Source organism: Neovison vison, chromosome 5 (genome assembly GCF_020171115.1).
Source record: "Neovison vison isolate M4711 chromosome 5, ASM_NN_V1, whole genome shotgun sequence".
Lineage (NCBI taxonomy): Eukaryota > Metazoa > Chordata > Mammalia > Carnivora > Mustelidae > Neogale > Neogale vison.
Window position 1 is genome coordinate 155,486,699 of NC_058095.1, and position 17,940 is coordinate 155,504,638.

Below are 17,940 nucleotides of genomic sequence, written 5' to 3' on the forward strand. Positions count from 1 at the left end.
AAACGTGGGTGATGTTGTGTGCTCATCCTGTTTCACAGGACGAAAGAGGAAGACATTACCTAAAGTATGGACTGTTGCGTAAATTCAGTTTGTCACGTACACTAATATCATTTCTGACATCTGACATTTACTGTTCTGTACTCTCTGGGCTGTTCTGTACGATCATTGAAGAGTTGGTGCATTTATACTGATTCAGACTAAATAGCTTTGAGGTTTTTTTTTTAATTAACCAAATATCCTTTTAGAAAAAAATAAAATTATCGAGAGGTGGATACAATTCGCTGTTATATAACCGTCAGCTTTCCTAGATAAGTTTTTCTAGCTTATGATTATTATTTAAAATTGTTAATAATGTCTCACCTTGTTCATATGGAAAATACTTAGAGGGTTGTGATTTTCAAACAGGGTGTTGTATATAAGACCACTCCTTTGTTCTGTAACAGAATACAAAGATTATACGACACTGTCCCTGTGCTCCAAGTTTACCTATTCGGTGAGAGAGAGAAACATAAAGCTAACTAACAGTCCAAGACACTTTAAGTGGGCATGAAGGCCACTTGTAAAACATGGTTTCATGAATGAAATAGGTAGTAAGGGCCTTTTGAAGGAGAGTGAATGGCTGAGTTTGATGGGAGTACAGGCTGACTTTTCTTTCTTTCTTTCTGGATTCATTGGAGATAGGATTGATGTTTACCTTTTTGGCAATACAACTACTGATTGGGGCAAATTATGTAGATAAATTATGTACAGTGGAGGGAGGAGGCAGGAAACTAAACAGATAAAAGAATGTGTTATTCCTTTGCCAAGTGACATAGATACTCTCTTGTTTGAATGATCTTAAGTTCCTGAGCACAGAGAGAACTTTCTCACCTGCTGTGCAGCAGCCCGTTGGCTCATACATAAGCTGGTCTGTGCTCCAGTGTCGTCGGCAAACTCGGGCACCATAGACGTGCTCTGACATTATGGTGGCCTCTGTTTCTGATTTTCCTTCAGTAGCTTTCATCACAGTTTTTCTTTTGGGATCTAATTCAAATGACTCTGTAAGTGGCACCCGCCGTGACATGTAGTCTTTTGCCCTTTCTTCTCCTTCACGTAGAGGGTTTGTGTGTGGAGTGAATGGAAAGGCCCTAAGATCCTGACTTCCATCCAGGTGGTCTCACCTGTCTCAGCAAAGATCTGTTACAGAGATCGGTGCCTTTTTTTGGTCATTGGCTTCAAGGTCAGGTAGCTCTTTGTGAAATTCACATAAGACAAACCTGAAAGTTCTCAGTAAATGGTGCTGACTCAACCATAAAGATTAATTTTCTTACAGGGTACTAGTTGGAAATGAGTAGGGTAGGAATTTGAAAGAAAAGATTTCCAGGTTATAAAACCTAATAAAAATGTAAAAGTATGCCTCATGATACAGTGTTTCATCTCTTTTGTTCCATTATAAAAATTGGTATTATTGCTAACGTGGATACTGTATTGAGGTAGTTTGGGGATTTAGTAAAACAAATTTTGAGCTGACAGCGTGACTGTACTTGCAAAGATCATACTGTTCATGCTAAGGTATTTATGTGAGCAAAGTTACAGTGTTGCAGGGAATCTTGGGAACTCCTTAAGTTTATAATTTTACATTTTTCCCGCTATCTTATTTAGGCAAGCAGCAACCATGCCTCCTGCCGCTTATCCTCTTTGCTCTTTCTGGTAACCTAGACCACTGAAATGCAGATCAGGGTACTACCAACCTATGAATAAAAAAGAAATGATCCCCCAGACACCCAAGAAAAGCCAGGCATGTTTGCAAAGTTTTTTTTTTTATTCCCAAGCAGAATTCAGCAAGTGGACCCTCCTCCCAGTGGTTACCCCCACATAAAGTCCTTTTCCTATGCCGGGCTGATGGGCCCTGCACTACTCTGCTGGCCGCTTGGGAAAGAGCTCTGTGTTTTCATTGCCTCTGTCACCATCATTGCTTATAACGTTATCATCCAAATCTAGCTATTGCTAATTCTGTTCTCCCTGTAAGTAGACACTGAAAGACATACTCTTAATATTGTAGCATCCTACTCTTTATTCCAAAAGACTTCCTTGAAACAAAATATTATGACTCAGAACAGAGCAAAACAAAACGCTTGATGGTATCGAGAAGATAAAAGTCTAAGATTGAAAGAGGTAGGGATTAAAGAAATATGTTACCAAAAAGAAAAATAACATGTTACCATCTCGACATTTTTACACGGGCAATGTACAATCTTACAGCCTTTTCTTGTGCCAAATTATTGGCAGGAAATACTGATGCTGTAATTTTTAATTTTTTATAAAAATTTTTTAAAGTTTTTTATAAAACTTTTTACACTGAGAGTTATTAAAATAGCCTGCCTTTTGGTATAGTATTTCATTTACAGACTAGAACTTTGCATCATGTTATTTTCTTGAGTGCAAAAAATAATAATATAAAAATAATATTCTTCCAAGTTGGAGGTGGGAGCTCGTGCCCAATGAAAGGAATTTACAGACATCCTAGTTGGAAGTTGAACAATCATTTTGCTTTATAAGAAAAGTCCAGCAAAGTTTGTCATGCAGTCTACTTTGCTGTAAACCCAAGATTTAATTCCTTTTTACTTTCCGTTCAAAGACTTGGAATGTATCATTGTTTGCGTTTCTGTCATCTCCCGCGAGTTCTCTTCCGGGGCCGACCTCACGGCGCTGGAAATTGATACACTGACCTGACGCTTCAGCATCTTCATGACCTTCCTCTTATACCCTTTACACGCAAAGAAGTATATAAAAGGGTCCATGCAGCAATTGAAGTTCATCAGACATACTGTAAAGTGCAGCGAGATCTGGAATGAATGTCTTTGGCTGCATTCCAGGAGATCCGGGACACGAAGCTTCTTAATCATGTGTTGAATAATTGCAACATGGTAAGGTGTGAAACAAAGAACAAACACAACAATTATTAAGATAATTGTGTTGAGAGCCTTTTTGTTGACGCCAGATTTCTCGGTTAGTGGGTTTTGTTTGGCAGTTTTAAAGAGTTTGCAACAGATTTGAGAGTAGCAGAAGAGAATGATCAGGAGAGGAAGCACATACCCTATGAAACACGCGCCAAGCAGAATCCAGGGAAGAGACTGTGTTTCTTCAAAGTTTGGATATTCCATGCACGTAGTCCTTTCCTCCTCCTGCTTTGACATAGGTTTTATGAGTAGTGGGAGCGTTTGAGCAAATACTAGAATCCAGACACAAATGCAGACACATTTTGCGTGCTCAATTCTCTTCATCTTGTTGTACCTCAGAGGATGCACCACGGCAAAGAACCGGTCCACGCTCAAGCAGGTCATGAAGTTCACACCTGCGTAGGTGTTGATGTAAAACACCAGGGCGGTTATCCTGCACAAGGCCTCGCCGACCCTCCAGTCAAAGCCCAGTGCGTAGTAGGCTATCCGTGTAGGCAGAGCAGTGGTAAAAAGTATATCAGAAATCACCAAATTTGTTGAATACAGGGTGGTAGAGTTGATTTTTTTCCTATTTTGAATGATGACAACCAAGGCTAGCACGTTTCCCACCAGCCCGATGACGAAGACAGAGCCGTAATGCAGTGGCATGAGTATCCCGGCAGTGCGGTGGTGTGCATAGAGGTCACAGTCATTGCCCTGCGGAGCTGCGGAGGCTGTCGTGAAATTGTCCATTTTTGTATCCGTCAGTGGTGTTCACAGTCTCTAGGAAGAACCAAGGAAAGTTCTTTCAATTAGAAGCGTATTCAACTAAAAGCAATAATAACTGCCTTTTATAGATCTAAGTTTTAAAGATTTGTATAATTTTTAAGAATCTATGATGTGTTGCACAGTAAAGGAAACCATCCCCAAAGCCGCAGAAGGGCTCCTTAGTGAATGGGAGGAGATATTTGCACATGACATATCCAATAAGGAATTAGTATCCCAAATATATAAGGAACATATATGACTCAAAACAAAAATAATCTGATTAAAAATGAGCAGAGGACCTGAAAAAAAAAAACAAAACATTTTTTCCAGAGAAGACATACAAATGGCCAACAGCCACATGAAGAGATGCTCAGCCTCACTAATCATCAGGGAAATGCAAATCAAGACCACGGTGAAGTGTCAGCTCGCACCGGTCGGAAGGGCTGGTGTCAGAAGGACAAGAAATAACAAGTATTGATATGAGGATGCAGAGAAAAGGGAGCCCTTGTGCACTGTTGGTGGGAATGCAGACTGGTGCGGCCGCTGTGGAAAATAGTACGGCGGTTCCTCAAAAAGTCAAAAATAGAATTACCATATGATCCAGTAATTCCGCTAATGGGTATCTACCCAGAGAAGATGACAACGTGAATTCGGAAAGATATGAGTACCCATGTGTTTGTTTTAGCATTATTTACAACAGCCAAGATATGGAAGCAGCCCAAGTGTACTTTAGGTACACAGACACACACACAGGAATATTAGCCATAAAAGAGAAGATCTCGCCATTCGCAATAACATTGGAGGATCTAGAGGGCATTATGCTAAGTGAAGGAAGTTGGAGAAAGAGAAATACCATATGCTTTCTCTTATATGCGGAGTATGAGAAGCAAGAGAAACAAAAAAATCAGGAACAGAACCATAAATACAGAGAACAACCTGGTAGCTACCAGAGAAGAAGTAGATGGGGAGGATTATTAAGAAGTACCCGTCCAAAAAAGAAGAAAAATATGCGATGTGTAATATGTTTACATTTATAGTAACAAGAACAAAGAATCAGATTTATGTTTTTACTCTCAAGTTGATGATTTTGGCAAAGTCCTGGCAAAAGAAACAAAACCATCTAAGTAGAGCAAATGTATTTTTGTAACAAGAGGGGATGCCATCATTTTTTGAAGAAATTTCCCCCCTTTTCTTCTGAATCATTGTCTGGGTAAGAACAGAATCGTGTGCAGCACCCCACATTTCAGACAGGAGTAAAGCTTTGCTTTTAAACTGCATTTCGGTTGGACTTTTTTTTTTTTTTTTTTTTTTTGGGCCAAATGCATATCACTGCCAGGAAATGAAATCAGTCACACATTTATTTAGTGAAATACGAATTTACCACAGTGATCTGATTTGTGTTAACCTAAAAAGTATGAGAAACAAGGTAAGGCCTTGTTAGGAACTGAAAGTTAGGTTTTCTTTTTTAAAAAAGAAGAAGATGGTAACCACGACAACCACGGCAAAAACGACAAAAAAGAAAAAAAACTTAAGGTGTTTCGGGGTGCGGGGGGGAGGTTAAGATTAATTCTGAGCTAGATCATTCCCCAGATACTCCGCTGATAGGTGCAGTGTACGTTCCTGCACCCCACATGCCAGCAAGCATCACACGTGTAGTGTCCTGTGCTCTGTTCTGTCCACTGAACCTGCTCATGGATCGGGGTCATCTGTGTTTGTCACACGTGGACCTCGTAGACACTGGACACTTCTGTAGCATCCCAGGGTGTTCATGCATGATTTGCTAAGCTACTCCCCTGATGACTCTTTGGATTATTTCCAGTTCTTTTCTTGGGGTAAATAATGTTAAGATGAAAGAAATTTCAGGTCCTGTTGAAAAGTGGAAAACTACAATGAAATGCCTTATGTGGGACTGAGTTTGATAAAACTTAGGAAGAGCAGAACAGTAACTTCTGCGAAATTATTTTTAGAAGAAAAATGATACTCCAATAGGACCATCTCTGCCTACAGATCTCATCTGAAAGTCACCAAAATTAAGGGAAGATTTCAACATATCTAGTGATGATGGTTTACATTAAAAGGAAAAGACTCTATCCCTAGCCATCTCAAAGCACCGACTACTCCTCTGACTGCTAACTTAGTTCTAACAGTCTTAAAACGGTGAACCCAACAGACAGTGGGGGTCATCACGGGGTGATGTTGTAATGTTCTAGGTGGACAGTACTTCCAGTGTTGTTAGGGTAGTTGTTAATGTGCGGAAATATGACCTAAAGCAAAAGGGAACAAAAATGGAAGTGGTACTTTCTGTTAAATAAGAAAAGATAGGAAAGAAGATTATGAGAAAGAAATTTAAATGGATTGAACTCACCTATTAAAGGAGACATCAGTTTGGATTTGTTTAAAAAAAAAAAAAAGTCCAACTGTACAGGGCTTAGAAGACATAGCTTAAAAAAGTGACTCAGAAAGGTTGAAAATAAAGGCATGGGAGAACACATAGCAATCAAATCCCAACCAGTGGAAAGCCAGAGTAGCAATCAAAAAACATAAAAACTTGAATTATGCATATTTAAAGGAAAAATTGGCAAATCCACAGCCATAATGGGAGATTTTAGCACATCTTTATTAGAATAAGCCGGATAAAAAAGAGATTAGAGACTTAGAAGATTACCCAGTGTGACTTTGCAGAATTTGTGCTGAAGGCACACGATCATTTTTGCCAATTTGAATGTGTGCGAGGTCATCAGAGGGCCCCAGAACTTTCAGAAAACTGTTAACCTATCAGCCAACATGCCAGTGCCTATAGGGCAACTAACTTAGAAATCAACAATAAATAGATAACAGATACATTTGGAATCTTAAAAAATATGCTTCTAAGAGACTCATTTAAGAAAATCCACAGTGGGAATTTTGAAGTATTTAGAACCAAATGACAAAAAAACTCTATGCTTTGGGGCACCTGGGTGGCTCAGTGGGTTAAGCCGCTGCCTTCAGCTCAGGTCATGATCTCAGGGTCCTGGGATCGAGCCCCGAATAGGGCTCTCTGCTCAGCAGGGAGCCTGCTTCCTCCTCTCTCTCTCTGCCTACCTGTGATCTCTCTCTCTCTCAAATAAATAAATAAAATCTTAAAAAAAAAAAAAAAAACAGACCACTCTATGCCAAACGATGGGTGCAGCTGAAGTATTAATCTCAGAAGCAGAGCCTTGAATGTGTTTATTGTCTTCTCACATTTTTATTTGAGGATAGTTAGCACATGTTACAAGTTTCAAGTGCCCAGCATAGTGACTCAACAACTCTATATGCTTGTGAAAGCATTTATCTTTTTTAAAGATCGAAAATAGATAAAAATACAGTTCAGGAAGCTAGAAGAGAATTGTTTACCCAAGGAAAGTAGAAGAAAATGATAAAGATAATCACAGAAATTAGTAAGATTGAAATCAAAGCAACAAATACTGACTTTCTCTTTGTGCAGGAAAAAAAAACCAGAGCGATTCTTGAAATCATGGGAATTGCGGTTGTGGAATGAAAGTAGAAAACCTTTATCCTCTTAGTTGAGTAAGGCTCCGTGTGAGAAGTAACTTTTCAAGAACTGAGACTAGACACGGAGAGGTGAAAATCCCAGACAGGGGTTATAACTTAGGGAACAGGTAGCAAGAACTTTTATTTTTGTACTTTCTGTGGAAATTTTTTTTTCTTTTCTTTTCTTTTTTTTCCTGAAAATCTCAGCAAGTTTATTTTATTTTGAGGAGCATTTCTCCACAGATTTGGGAAATGCTTTTAAAATACATACTGGGGTAGAAATTTTGCATATAAGTAAATATTGTTGTAGAGATCAGAGAAAGTTACATTAATGTAGGACTCAGAGAGAATGTGCCATTGCTTGTCCTGTTGTAAACACACATCCAGCTTCTTCCTGAATGCAGTACGCATTCCAGGAGAGCTGGACATGGCAGGGGTTGCAGAACGTTTGGTGTTTAAGAATATTTGGCACGTGGGGACACCTGGGTTGCTCAGTGGTTAAAGCCACTGCCTTTCGCTCAGGTCGTGATCCCAGGGTCCTGGGATAGAGCCGCACATCGGGCTCTCTGCTCAGTGAGGAACCTGCTTCCCCCCCTTTGTCTGCCTGCCTCTCTGCCTACTTGTGATCTCTGTCTGTTAAATAAATAAATAAAATCTTCAAAAAAAATCTGTCATAGTGTAAATTATGAAGGTGAAAATTTGCAAACAGACCAAATGTCCCTCATCAGGGGATTGGTTACGTATCTCCCGATATAGCCATACAGGGGAATTCTCTGCAGTCCGTGGAAATGGCAGCGTAGAAGCCTGTTTCTTGACAGGGAATAATCTTAAATAAGGAAAGTAGATTATGCAACATGGCCACTTTCGGGGGTAGGGAAAGCAATTATACATCCACACACTTTGCACGGATGTGTGTGCCAAAGCATAGTTTTGTCCAAGTCATTTTTGAGTTTTTCCCATACACTTTAAAATTTTTCATACTGAACGTGAATTGACTATGAAATGAGGAAACTGGTTAATAAATTTATCTGAGAAAAATATTCTTCAGTTAAGTTCGTCATGCAAAAACCTATCTTCTACACATTTCAAAAGTAGTCCTTCAGTGCTCTTTACTCAGATTGAGGCGTTCATGTTTATTAGGTGCCTACCTTTAAGTCCTTTCTGGAAGAACACTCACAGCCACCCTGTGAGGCTAAGTACTGCGTACTAAGGCTAAGTACTGCTGCCACCTACCTACCTGCCATGTGAGGAAACGGAGTGTCATAGAGGTTAAAAGGTCCGTCTGGAGGCTTCTCTTATGGTCTGGGTTCAGGTCTCCTACTCTGTCCAGTCCTTGGCAGGGGCAGCTCATACTGCCCTTGAAGTACTGAGAGTTTGAGGTTTTGAAGTGGTCTAAGCTTTAAGAACCATCCTTACCGGTAAACAGCCCGGGAACAGTGTGGCCCAGCACGCCGGAGCAGCGGAATGCTTCTTCCTAAAGGCAGTGGAGTTCCCACTTCTGGGACAGCATTGAGCCCCAAGGAGAGGACTTTTGAGGGTCCTGCATCAGTCAGAGAAAAGGCACCTGCGGGATGTGGACATGTAAATGGGATGGCTCAGAAATGATCTTTGATAAAGGCAAATCAAAGCTGTCCTGACGTCTGGTCATTGGGATCTTGGAAGTTGATGTCACTAAAGTTGACATCCTGTGCTATCAGTGCCGTAGTTTTAGTCAGTCTTATCTCTTCTAAATTGAGAGAAAAACCCTTTCATGTACTTGACCATTGTTATCCTGTTCGTATATGAATCAGTCCCCGTTTCTTATTATCTAAATAAGTAATATTTAAAATAATATCTTCCCTTGGAGATACTATTTTATACCTTTCTTTAATCATTTGATGTTTCAAGATTACGTTCCTGAACCTTGACTTACTCCATTCTTTGATTCAGCAGAAATTGTTTTTAGTGTTTTTGTGTGCTAGGTCCTGGAAATACCGAGATGGTATCTTTCTGTTTGGGAGGGCCTGAAGCTGATGGATGACTGTGATGTTGGGAATCCGCTGTCGTGTGATGAGGCATCATCTCACGGCTCTTCAGAGGGCTCCTTCTCACATATGCCAGGCTTCTGGTTATGCTTTTTGGATTATAGTACTCCTTTTCAATCTTTGGACTGCAAATTCCTCTTTTAATCTTTTTTTTTTTTTTCAGGTATAACTAACTTCCTTCCACCTTCCCTTCCTCCTTTTCTTCCTTTATCTATTTACTTTTGAATACATTTCAAGTAGTTTATTTAAAAAAAAAAAAAAAGTTCATCTTTTTAAAGTAAACTCTACACCCATCGTGGAGCCTAAACTCATGACCCTGAAATCAAGAGTCACGTGCTCCCCTGCCTGAGCCAGCCAGGTGTCCCCTGAAGTGCCTTACATGTTTATTGTCATTGTCATTAGACCACAGCTTCTTACATGCTACTGGTGTAGATACACTGCGCCGTACCTGGAAGTACTATGTCTCGTCAGTTTACTGCCTAGAGAAAAGAACAAAGGAGTGTTTGTTGTGAATCTTTTCCTTAGAATACTTCTATCTGTAATAATTATAATTTCCTCATAACCCTCTCTAGTGGAAAGGTGTGTGTGGTGGCTAAACGGTTCTTAATGCCCCACACTCAGGTGTGAATGAGGACTGAAACCTTTGCCCCAAGGGCACAGGTTCACACTGGGCTGCGTGAAGTCTGGGGCTGTGATCAGGTTCCCAGTGAGGAACCCCCTTCCCTCCTGAAAGGGATGTCACCGCGGCCCCCCCCGGGAGCCATCTGTGCCAGTTCTGGGGCGGAGCTCATGGTGAAGCAGCGGGGTCTGTCCCACTTCTGTCTCTGTCACGCAGTTTTGATGACTCTGCTGCTGTTCTCGCATATGTAAAACAGCCAGCTCTCCCGCAGCAGCATAGCCTCCCCTGGATTTGTACTTGTTTTCGGAAGTGGGTCTGTGTATGTCTAGAGTTGATTTCACTGCTGCTAGAGTAGCTAACGTTTTTTAAAGACATTATCATCTCATTTTTGCATAACCGGACATGTTGACATGAACTGACAAGATCTCTCTAGCTACAGAAAGGAAGAAAATAACAGGCTCCCCCCAAATATTCATCTACTAGTATTTAAGAAAATTGTCTGAGCTCTAATGTAATTTGTCCTCTCGAAATATTTACCCTGGTACCAACTTGCCTGGATAATTATTTTCTTAGCTTTTTTTGGTGGCAGGAACAGAATCAAACCACTGTTTTCAGAGATTTACTATGAACTAGAGTACCAGCTTTTAGTTTTTGCTTTAAGATTCCTGAAATGTCACCTTTACCCCTAATAATGTCTTCACTTAATGACCCATCAACAGTCTTAAATGAAAAAGAGCTGATTTTTTAGTAATTTTTGTTTAAATTCAGACCTTAGCCGTAAATTGAATAGCTCAGGTCATGTGAAATGATAAGCAACAGGAGGTGACCGCCCTGTAAGGCCGAGTCTGCTCAAGACCATGTCGACACATCGAGATGATGGGACTCCGTGCCCACAGTGCCTGCCCCCGAGAGGACGTTCCAGCCCGTGCTTTCAGAAGGACCAGGAAAGGCTCAAGGATGTGGACCCATAGATAGGAATTTTATTTGTGTATTGTTAAATGATGAGTGTTGATTGATCTGATTTCTGATTTCTCTGGATACACCATCCTTGGGCTATTTTGTTGAGGAGAGGTAAGGTTAAGGGAAGGTTTTGGGAGCAGGGAGAAATGAAATCTTGGAGAAAGGAGAATACAGGGGAAAGCTCGGCTTCCGTGGAACAGCAAGGATTCGGTCCGCCAAGCACCTGGACAAGCACAGACGGACCAGGGTCACAGGCCGAGCTGTTTAACAGTTCGCTTGAGAATAAACAGACTCCACAGAAGAAAGAAATCTTTGCTTCTTCCTCTGGTTACCTAGTTTGATGAGCACTTGTCAGTTAACTTGCAAAAGCCTCCTTGCTCTTGACTGAGCAAACGGGGACATCTGAGTTTGGTCCCGTGTCACACACTTCGTGGCCTCGCAGTCAACCAGTGATTTTTTTTCCCCACTTTCTTATTTTGTTGACTAAACAGCCATCACCTGAGCGGTTGTGCGGGCCATCTGCCCGTCAGGTAGGCAGGTGGGAAACATTAATTCCCGCTTGTGGGGCAGAAACGCAAGGCACAGACAAGCTGCAATCAGCCAGTCAGCCTCTTTTCCCTTCACTGGCAAGGTCAGATGGTGTGTTCCAATGAGCTGCTGCTTGACTCCTCTTACAGTCGGCCCGCGCCCCAGTGAGCTTAGTGAAATAATCTTTCTGTGCTATCAGGTGATGCTTTTTTTCCAGCCCACTTCGAGTCCTGTTCGGATAGCTGTGGCTATGGGCAAGATCTGTTTTCGGAAGGCTCTAGGGAACATTTTCGCAGAAGGTGACGCACCAGCAGCCACTGGCCCTTTCTCAGGATAAAGCCTCACCCATCCTGAGTGTCTGTGTTCACAGTCGAGTCATCTGTGGTCGGTCTGTATGAGGGGACCTCCCTGGCCTGCCTCCTGGGGAGCTCACTTGTTCTGGCTTGTGGAAGTGTGACCCTGCTGCTGACCCCACAGCCTGCGTTGGTTCTGACCACGTCTCAGGAGGTCTGCACAGGGTCATGTACAGGACAGGGCGCAGAGAGCTTCTTGAAGACAGGAAATAGCAACAGCGTTCGCCAGTCTGTAGTTGGTTTTTTTGTGCATCTCCAGTGTCGGACCTGATGGGCACTGAAGAAGACCGCTTCACCGGCCAGCAGCGTGTCTGTTGGCATCGATGGGAAAGGGGCCTGACGTTTGAAATTACTGGATTCGACACCCACTGGCCCGTTTGGGGTTTCACTCATCCCAGCTTTTTTCTTTCAGCTTTCACTGATTTTCTTGGTGTGGCTTTCGGCAGCTTCAGTACTGACTAGGATGGTATGAAAGTTCTCAAAAGGGAAGACCGAGGAGGGGGTCATACAAAGGACTAGGGTTACAGGACGTTTAATGTTTGGAAACTGTAAGAAAAAAGAATCCCACTGTGATACTCATTTCGGTGTTGAGGAAGACAAATACCATGCTTCTGTGTGACTTCACTTGACCTCTAAGCAGGATGGGTGGGTGATACAAAAAGATTTTATAGTGAAGATCTGAGTCTCTAGAACCTTTATCCTTTGAGTTCAAAATGTTTCTAGAAGTCATATGTGCCTTTTCTGCTTAAAGTTCAAGGGAGTTTGAGGTTTTGTTGTTTGTCTCTTATCTCATGGAAATTAGTCAGAAACATTAAATATTGTTATTTCATGGATAAGCAGAATTCCACACATTAGGTCATTTGCTCATGGTCCTCCGTCGGTCTGGCCACTAAGTTAGGAGTCACAGAGATGTCCGGAACTCTGTGCCCTCCCTCACCCGCCACCTCCCATCAGCGGATCCTGTGCCTTCTGCCTCCTGACTCTCCTGCACTTGACATCCCCTCTGCACCGTGTGTCTGTCTGTCCATCTGCCTGTCCTACCAACCCCCTGCTACCCCTGCCAGCCTTAAGGCCACACTTGCTGCCCCCTGGAGCTGCACCTTCAGGTTTCACGGTGCCTTTCAAGTGCGGCCTGTTGAACCCAGGGAGAGCTCTCCATCAGGACCCAGGATCTCCTGGGTCAAAAGGAGATCCTTTTGACTGGCCTGTGCCTCCCTTTTCGGCTGACTCCCTTACATTTTCTCCCTGATGCCCTGGCTCTAGCCTTCCTGAATTATTTGCACATTTTTGATGCCCTGTGTTCTTCCACAGCTCTGTGCCTTTCTGGCACTCTTCCTTCTCTGTGCTAGGTCCTCAGCTCCTACTTTCCTTCAAGACTTCGTTCAGACTCTGCTGTTCTGGAAGCTTCCCTGATTTTATCCTCTCCTGCTTTTGCCACCACCCCTAAGACAGCGTGGAGTGGTGAGGGCCCTGTGCTCGGTACTAGCGTCAGTACTATTGAGTTTCTTTTTCTGTTTCCTGCTACTGGTGAAGTCCCGTGAGTAGAAACTGTGTTAACTTGTATCTCTCCAGCTGACCCATGACTGAGGCACCATAGCTACCCCTTAAGGGACAGCAGAGTCCCAGCTTCCTTGACCCTTAGTCAGAGGTTCTTTATCAGAGTTCTTGGTTAGTAATAGTAGCCGGTCTCATTAAGCACAGACTGTCTTCCAGACACCGTTCAGGGCACTTTACGTATATTCACTCCCTGAGTCATCACAGAACTTTCACAAACCCGTAGCCAGCGGTAAACTGAGACCCAGAGCACTTACACGATGTGCCTGAAGCCGCAGCTGTTAAGTGTCGGGATTCAAGCCCTGGCGGTCTGGCTCCAGAAATCACAGCCAGTGCCATGTGTTTTATCCCTAGCTCCTGTTTCCGACATGATCTGATGTTACTGGTAGAAAACAGTAACAATAGGAAGACTTTAACATGTACCAATTCACCCTGTTTGAACGAGAGAGAAGAGAGCTGGGGAGACGGAAGGAGGGCTGGCGGGGAGGGAAATATGTTGATTTAAATGAAGGCATTCATTAATTTATTTGTGACATTTTTAAGGCAAAAAAGATTTAGATTTTACTACTTTTAACAATATTTCCATGACACAATTTGGACTAAAAGAAGATGGTGAATACCTAGAATAGCTTTAATTTTTTTATCTTTTAAAAAATGTTTGAATTATTTATTTAAAGAGAGAGAGTAAGCATGAGCCAGGGGGAAGGGCAGAGGAAGAAGCAAACTCCCCCTCTGAGCGGAGAGCCTGATGCAGCCCAATCCCAGGACCCCAGGATGACGACCTGAGCCGAAGGCAGACTCTTAACTGACTGAGCCACCCAGGCGCGCCCTAGGATAGCTTTTATGCTAATTTATTTCTATACTGCTTTTTAAGTATTTGTAGACTTTTTCTTTTTTTTAAGATTTTATTTATTTGAGAAAGAGAGAGACCGAGAAAGACTGTAAGTGCACACAAGCCAGAGGGAGGAACAGACTCCTCGCTGAGCCCAGAGCCCAGCAACACAGGGTTTGACAACATAAGGCTCAGCTCCATCCCAGGAAGCCAGGATCATGACCTGAGCCGAAAGCAGATGCTTAGCGAACTGAGCCACCCAAGTGCCTGTATTTGTAGACATTTAACAAAATATTTTTATTTTTTCTTTTAAACTTTGAAAACACCACAGGGATCTTTGTTAACTCTACCATTTTCAGATGGTTTTCACTTGCATTATCTCCTCTGACATTGAAGCCCTGCGCTTTACAGAGTTCTTGGAAAGCTGAGGAGTTCTGTAGGCTGGAGGGGCTTCCGGCCCCTCAGCACACTCCATACTCTGTGGCCTTGGACACTGCAGCAGGCCGTCACCCATGGCAGGGGAGAAGTAGCATTTGTAAAAGCTCTTTCTTTTAAATGCACACTTTCTAAGGCTGCTGGCCTTCTCTTATCCCATGGAGTGTTTCCCAGCCGTCCTACAGGAGACGTCTAAGAAATGCCCATGGATCACTGAAGCAAAGGGAAGTCATAGAGTTATCCAAGGTAGTATTTATTCCAGTAAATGACTGGCCATCTTACCAACAAGCACTTCGAAGCCAGTTGAAAGTAATTTATGAGAGGCACTACGACCACTGCTACCCCCAGCCCCCACTTGGTAGCTGGTGAGCCAGGGGTAAGGAGGCTTTGTGCAGAACAGACTTTCACAGTGTCGTGTCCCAGAGAGAAAGCATGCCCTGAAGTATTAGCAGAAGCAGAGCCCAGACGGTAAGCCCATGAGATGTTTGCCCTCCATAGACTCAGTCTTTGTGTAAAATATTTGGTAAGGATCTGCAAATAAGTTTAAGAAAAGTAATTCTCACAAGATGATAGGGCAAGGAAACTTTGCCTACTGGACTCTTCCTTTGGTAGTTGAATGGGTAGAGAGAGGGGAGAATTTCTAGCACTTACTACATGATGGCCAACATGGCAGGACTTGGCTGGATTATTACTCCCCGTTTTACAAATGAAGCAGCTCAAGTCAGAGACTGCCCAAGGCCACACAGCTTAGAAATAATCGAGCCAGGGTTCAAGCCTGACTCTGAACCGTTGCACTGTACTGTACTTGGAGCGGTAGCCCCAGAACCCCCAGAAACACCTTCCTTCAGAGGAAGTCAGCTCACAGCTTATGTCTTACCAAGAATTTCTATTACTTCCATTTCCAACCTCGACATAAATACTGCAATGCAAATCACTGTATGTACTATGTACTTCATTGTTTTGTGACATTTTTTTAGGCATATGGAAATTGTAGAAAAAACAGATATGTTTAGCTTTAGTGATCATTAAATAAATATAAAGGAAGAAATAGATTCATTTTTCACTTATCAAATTAACAGTTTATATTGACAATTAAAATACTCAGATTGGCTGAGAAGCAGTGAAGCCCAGAGTATCATCAGTGGGAGGGCTAATTGCTAAAATGTTTTAGTAGACCAAAAAACATCAACATACATACAAAGCTTTAAAAACATTTATACCCTTTGCCTGAGGAATTCTAGTACTAGTATTCTATCTGGAGAAATACCAGAAAGTATAGAAGTAATGGCAGTACAGAAAAGACCTTTATGTTACATAGACACGTAGCCAAATAGTAGACTGTAATGACCCTTTTATTTTAAATTGTGCTGAATAATTTGTATATCCATGCATTTAAGTGTAGGAATACTCCCATTTTAAAATAACTTTGTTCCTTTCCCTTCGTTCCAAAGTATCCTGAAATATTGGCATTGTTTACTGATTTTTACTGGATGCTCTTTCTTGCAATAGTGAGTTCACACAGAAGTACAAAGTAAACCCTACTTTTTGGCATAGATTTCTGGCACGATCCATTGTTTTCACCTACCTCAACATTAGCTAATTAGAACTGCCAGTCATCAGAGTCTAAACTATGTTAATGATACAATTCTTGTTACAAATATTTATAGTTGCTGTTGAGTAAGTTCTGTTCCTTTACCTTACACCTTAATTAGGCTTCTCAAGTTTTACAAAAGACTTTGTTAGAAGAATAAAACATGTGGTACTTACCTCCCAGGGACTTGCTGGGGCCTCCCGGCAGTAGCAGTCAGTATTTGCCCAACTGAAGTAGATTACTTTGGCGTGTTGAGAGTTTGTGCACCGTCCTTTTATGGGCTGGCTTTTTTTTTTTTTTTTCCTGTCACCCTGTGACTGAGCCTAGTAATCATCGGTTAACCTCCTGTATGCGTGTGCACTTTTTTTTTTTTTTAAGTGGGAAGTGAAATTTTTCTGTTAGTGACTTTTTTTTAAATAATTATCCAAAAACCCCTTGGTAATATCTCTGGAACTTCATGAGTTTTCTAATAAAGCTTTAAGTATTTAAAAAATTCTTTGAGAGGAAGACTAAAGCAATAAACCTTACCCAGAAAAAAAAAAAAAGAATGACAATTACTAATGATTTAGTATCCATATTCTATGTAAGAATATGAGTTTCTAAATGTTTCAAAGAAAAAAAAGTCAACTGTGGTGATTCTGTCTACCTGGAAACGAAGACTCGTTCTGTGTCTTACCAACTTATGAGCAAGAAGCAGAGGTTTCTGGGGTGAGTGGGAGAATGATGTTCTTTCACATTGTATGGGGACTAGTCGACGTAGGCAGGAGGCCAGCTGACAGGCTCTGTGACTGCAGGGACGCGAATGATGGGGGAAGAGTTGGAGGGGACATCTCACTGCCGAAAACCCAGCGTCTGTGCATAGGATGGAGACCTGGGCTCTTCACCTTACAGTTTTGGTTGGCTCAGTTTAGACCAGCTGTGTAACACGGCTGTCAAAATGCACATGCAGGCCGAGCGAGTAGAAATATACCGGTCAGAGCGAGAGGGGGGATACTGACACTTGCCCAGGACTCATGTGGCCGTTCCCAGTCAGCTCTGGGGGCTGCCTTTCACGAAGGAGATAGAGGACCCGTGTGACCAGGCTGGTAAGGGGTCTGGACCCCAGGCCTTAGGACAAATGGCTGAATAAACTGAGAAGTTTGGGCTTGGCAGGGAGGTAGGTGATCATCACCCTCCTGCATTTGAAAGCTGTCTCACAGAAAAGGCTTTAGGTTGCAAATGTCGAACTTCCAGAGAACAGAAGGAAGGCCAGGATGAGGAAGTTAACCAGAGACAGCTTTCAAATCAAAATATGAAGGTAGTTCCCAAAAATTAGAAGCATTAAAAAAAAAAAAAAAAAGAATAGGCTGTTTCTTATTTAAGTACTTACATAAACTGGTTGACTATTTTGAGGGATGATAGAGAGAGAATTAAATCATTTTGGTAGGAATTTGTAACTCTGACTTTAGACCTTCCACTCCAGGATCTGTCCGAATGGCCGAGGGGCTTCAGCCCGTCAGTGGTATCAGTCCATCTAGAAGTGGACTCGGTTCTTCTGAGCTCTAAAAGGCTGAAGATCTATAAAGGAGCACTGTCAGAAGAGCAGCGACGTCCAGTTCTTTGGGCCTCCATCTGTAAAATAAAGGCATTGAAGTAAATGATCGCCAAGCTACTTCCTAGTGCAAAACTTCTGAGGGGGAAATAAAGAGATTTTTTATGATTTGCTGGATGAATATGATAAAATATTCTAGAACTAGTTTATTTGAAACTTAGATTGAAGAAAACTTGAAGAAGACATTGTTGAGAAGCTTCTCAGTTTGTGGAAATGACATCCTCGTGGGGTGTTTCGGTTTTTAATTTTTGAAA

General features: G+C 42.1%; 2 protein-coding genes across 3 annotated transcripts in view; one reads left to right on the forward strand and one right to left on the reverse strand.

Moving 5' to 3' along the window:
- UBAC2 (UBA domain containing 2) overlaps positions 1–17,940 on the forward strand; it is a 178,117-nt gene that overhangs the window by 87,265 nt on the left and 72,912 nt on the right. The gene's annotated exons all lie outside the window — the stretch shown is intronic.
- On the reverse strand, positions 2,175–16,502 carry GPR183 (G protein-coupled receptor 183). 2 transcript variants are annotated; one of them, XM_044250024.1, is made up of 3 exons: positions 16,272–16,502; positions 8,616–8,763; positions 2,175–3,701 (listed from the first exon to the last, which is right to left on the reverse strand). In XM_044250024.1, exon 3 carries the CDS (start codon positions 3,669–3,671, stop codon positions 2,601–2,603), a length of 1,071 nt encoding a protein of 356 aa, XP_044105959.1. In that variant the 5' UTR covers positions 3,672–3,701; positions 8,616–8,763; positions 16,272–16,502; the 3' UTR covers positions 2,175–2,600. The 2 variants fall into 2 exon arrangements, with proteins under 2 accessions (XP_044105959.1, XP_044105960.1); XM_044250025.1 differs by lacking the exon at positions 8,616–8,763.

What these genes read in the sequence shown, in the direction of transcription:
- GPR183 (XM_044250025.1), bottom strand. Translation starts at nt 3,671, where the DNA reads ATGGACAATTTCACGACAGCCTCCGCAGCTCCGCAGGGCAATGACTGT.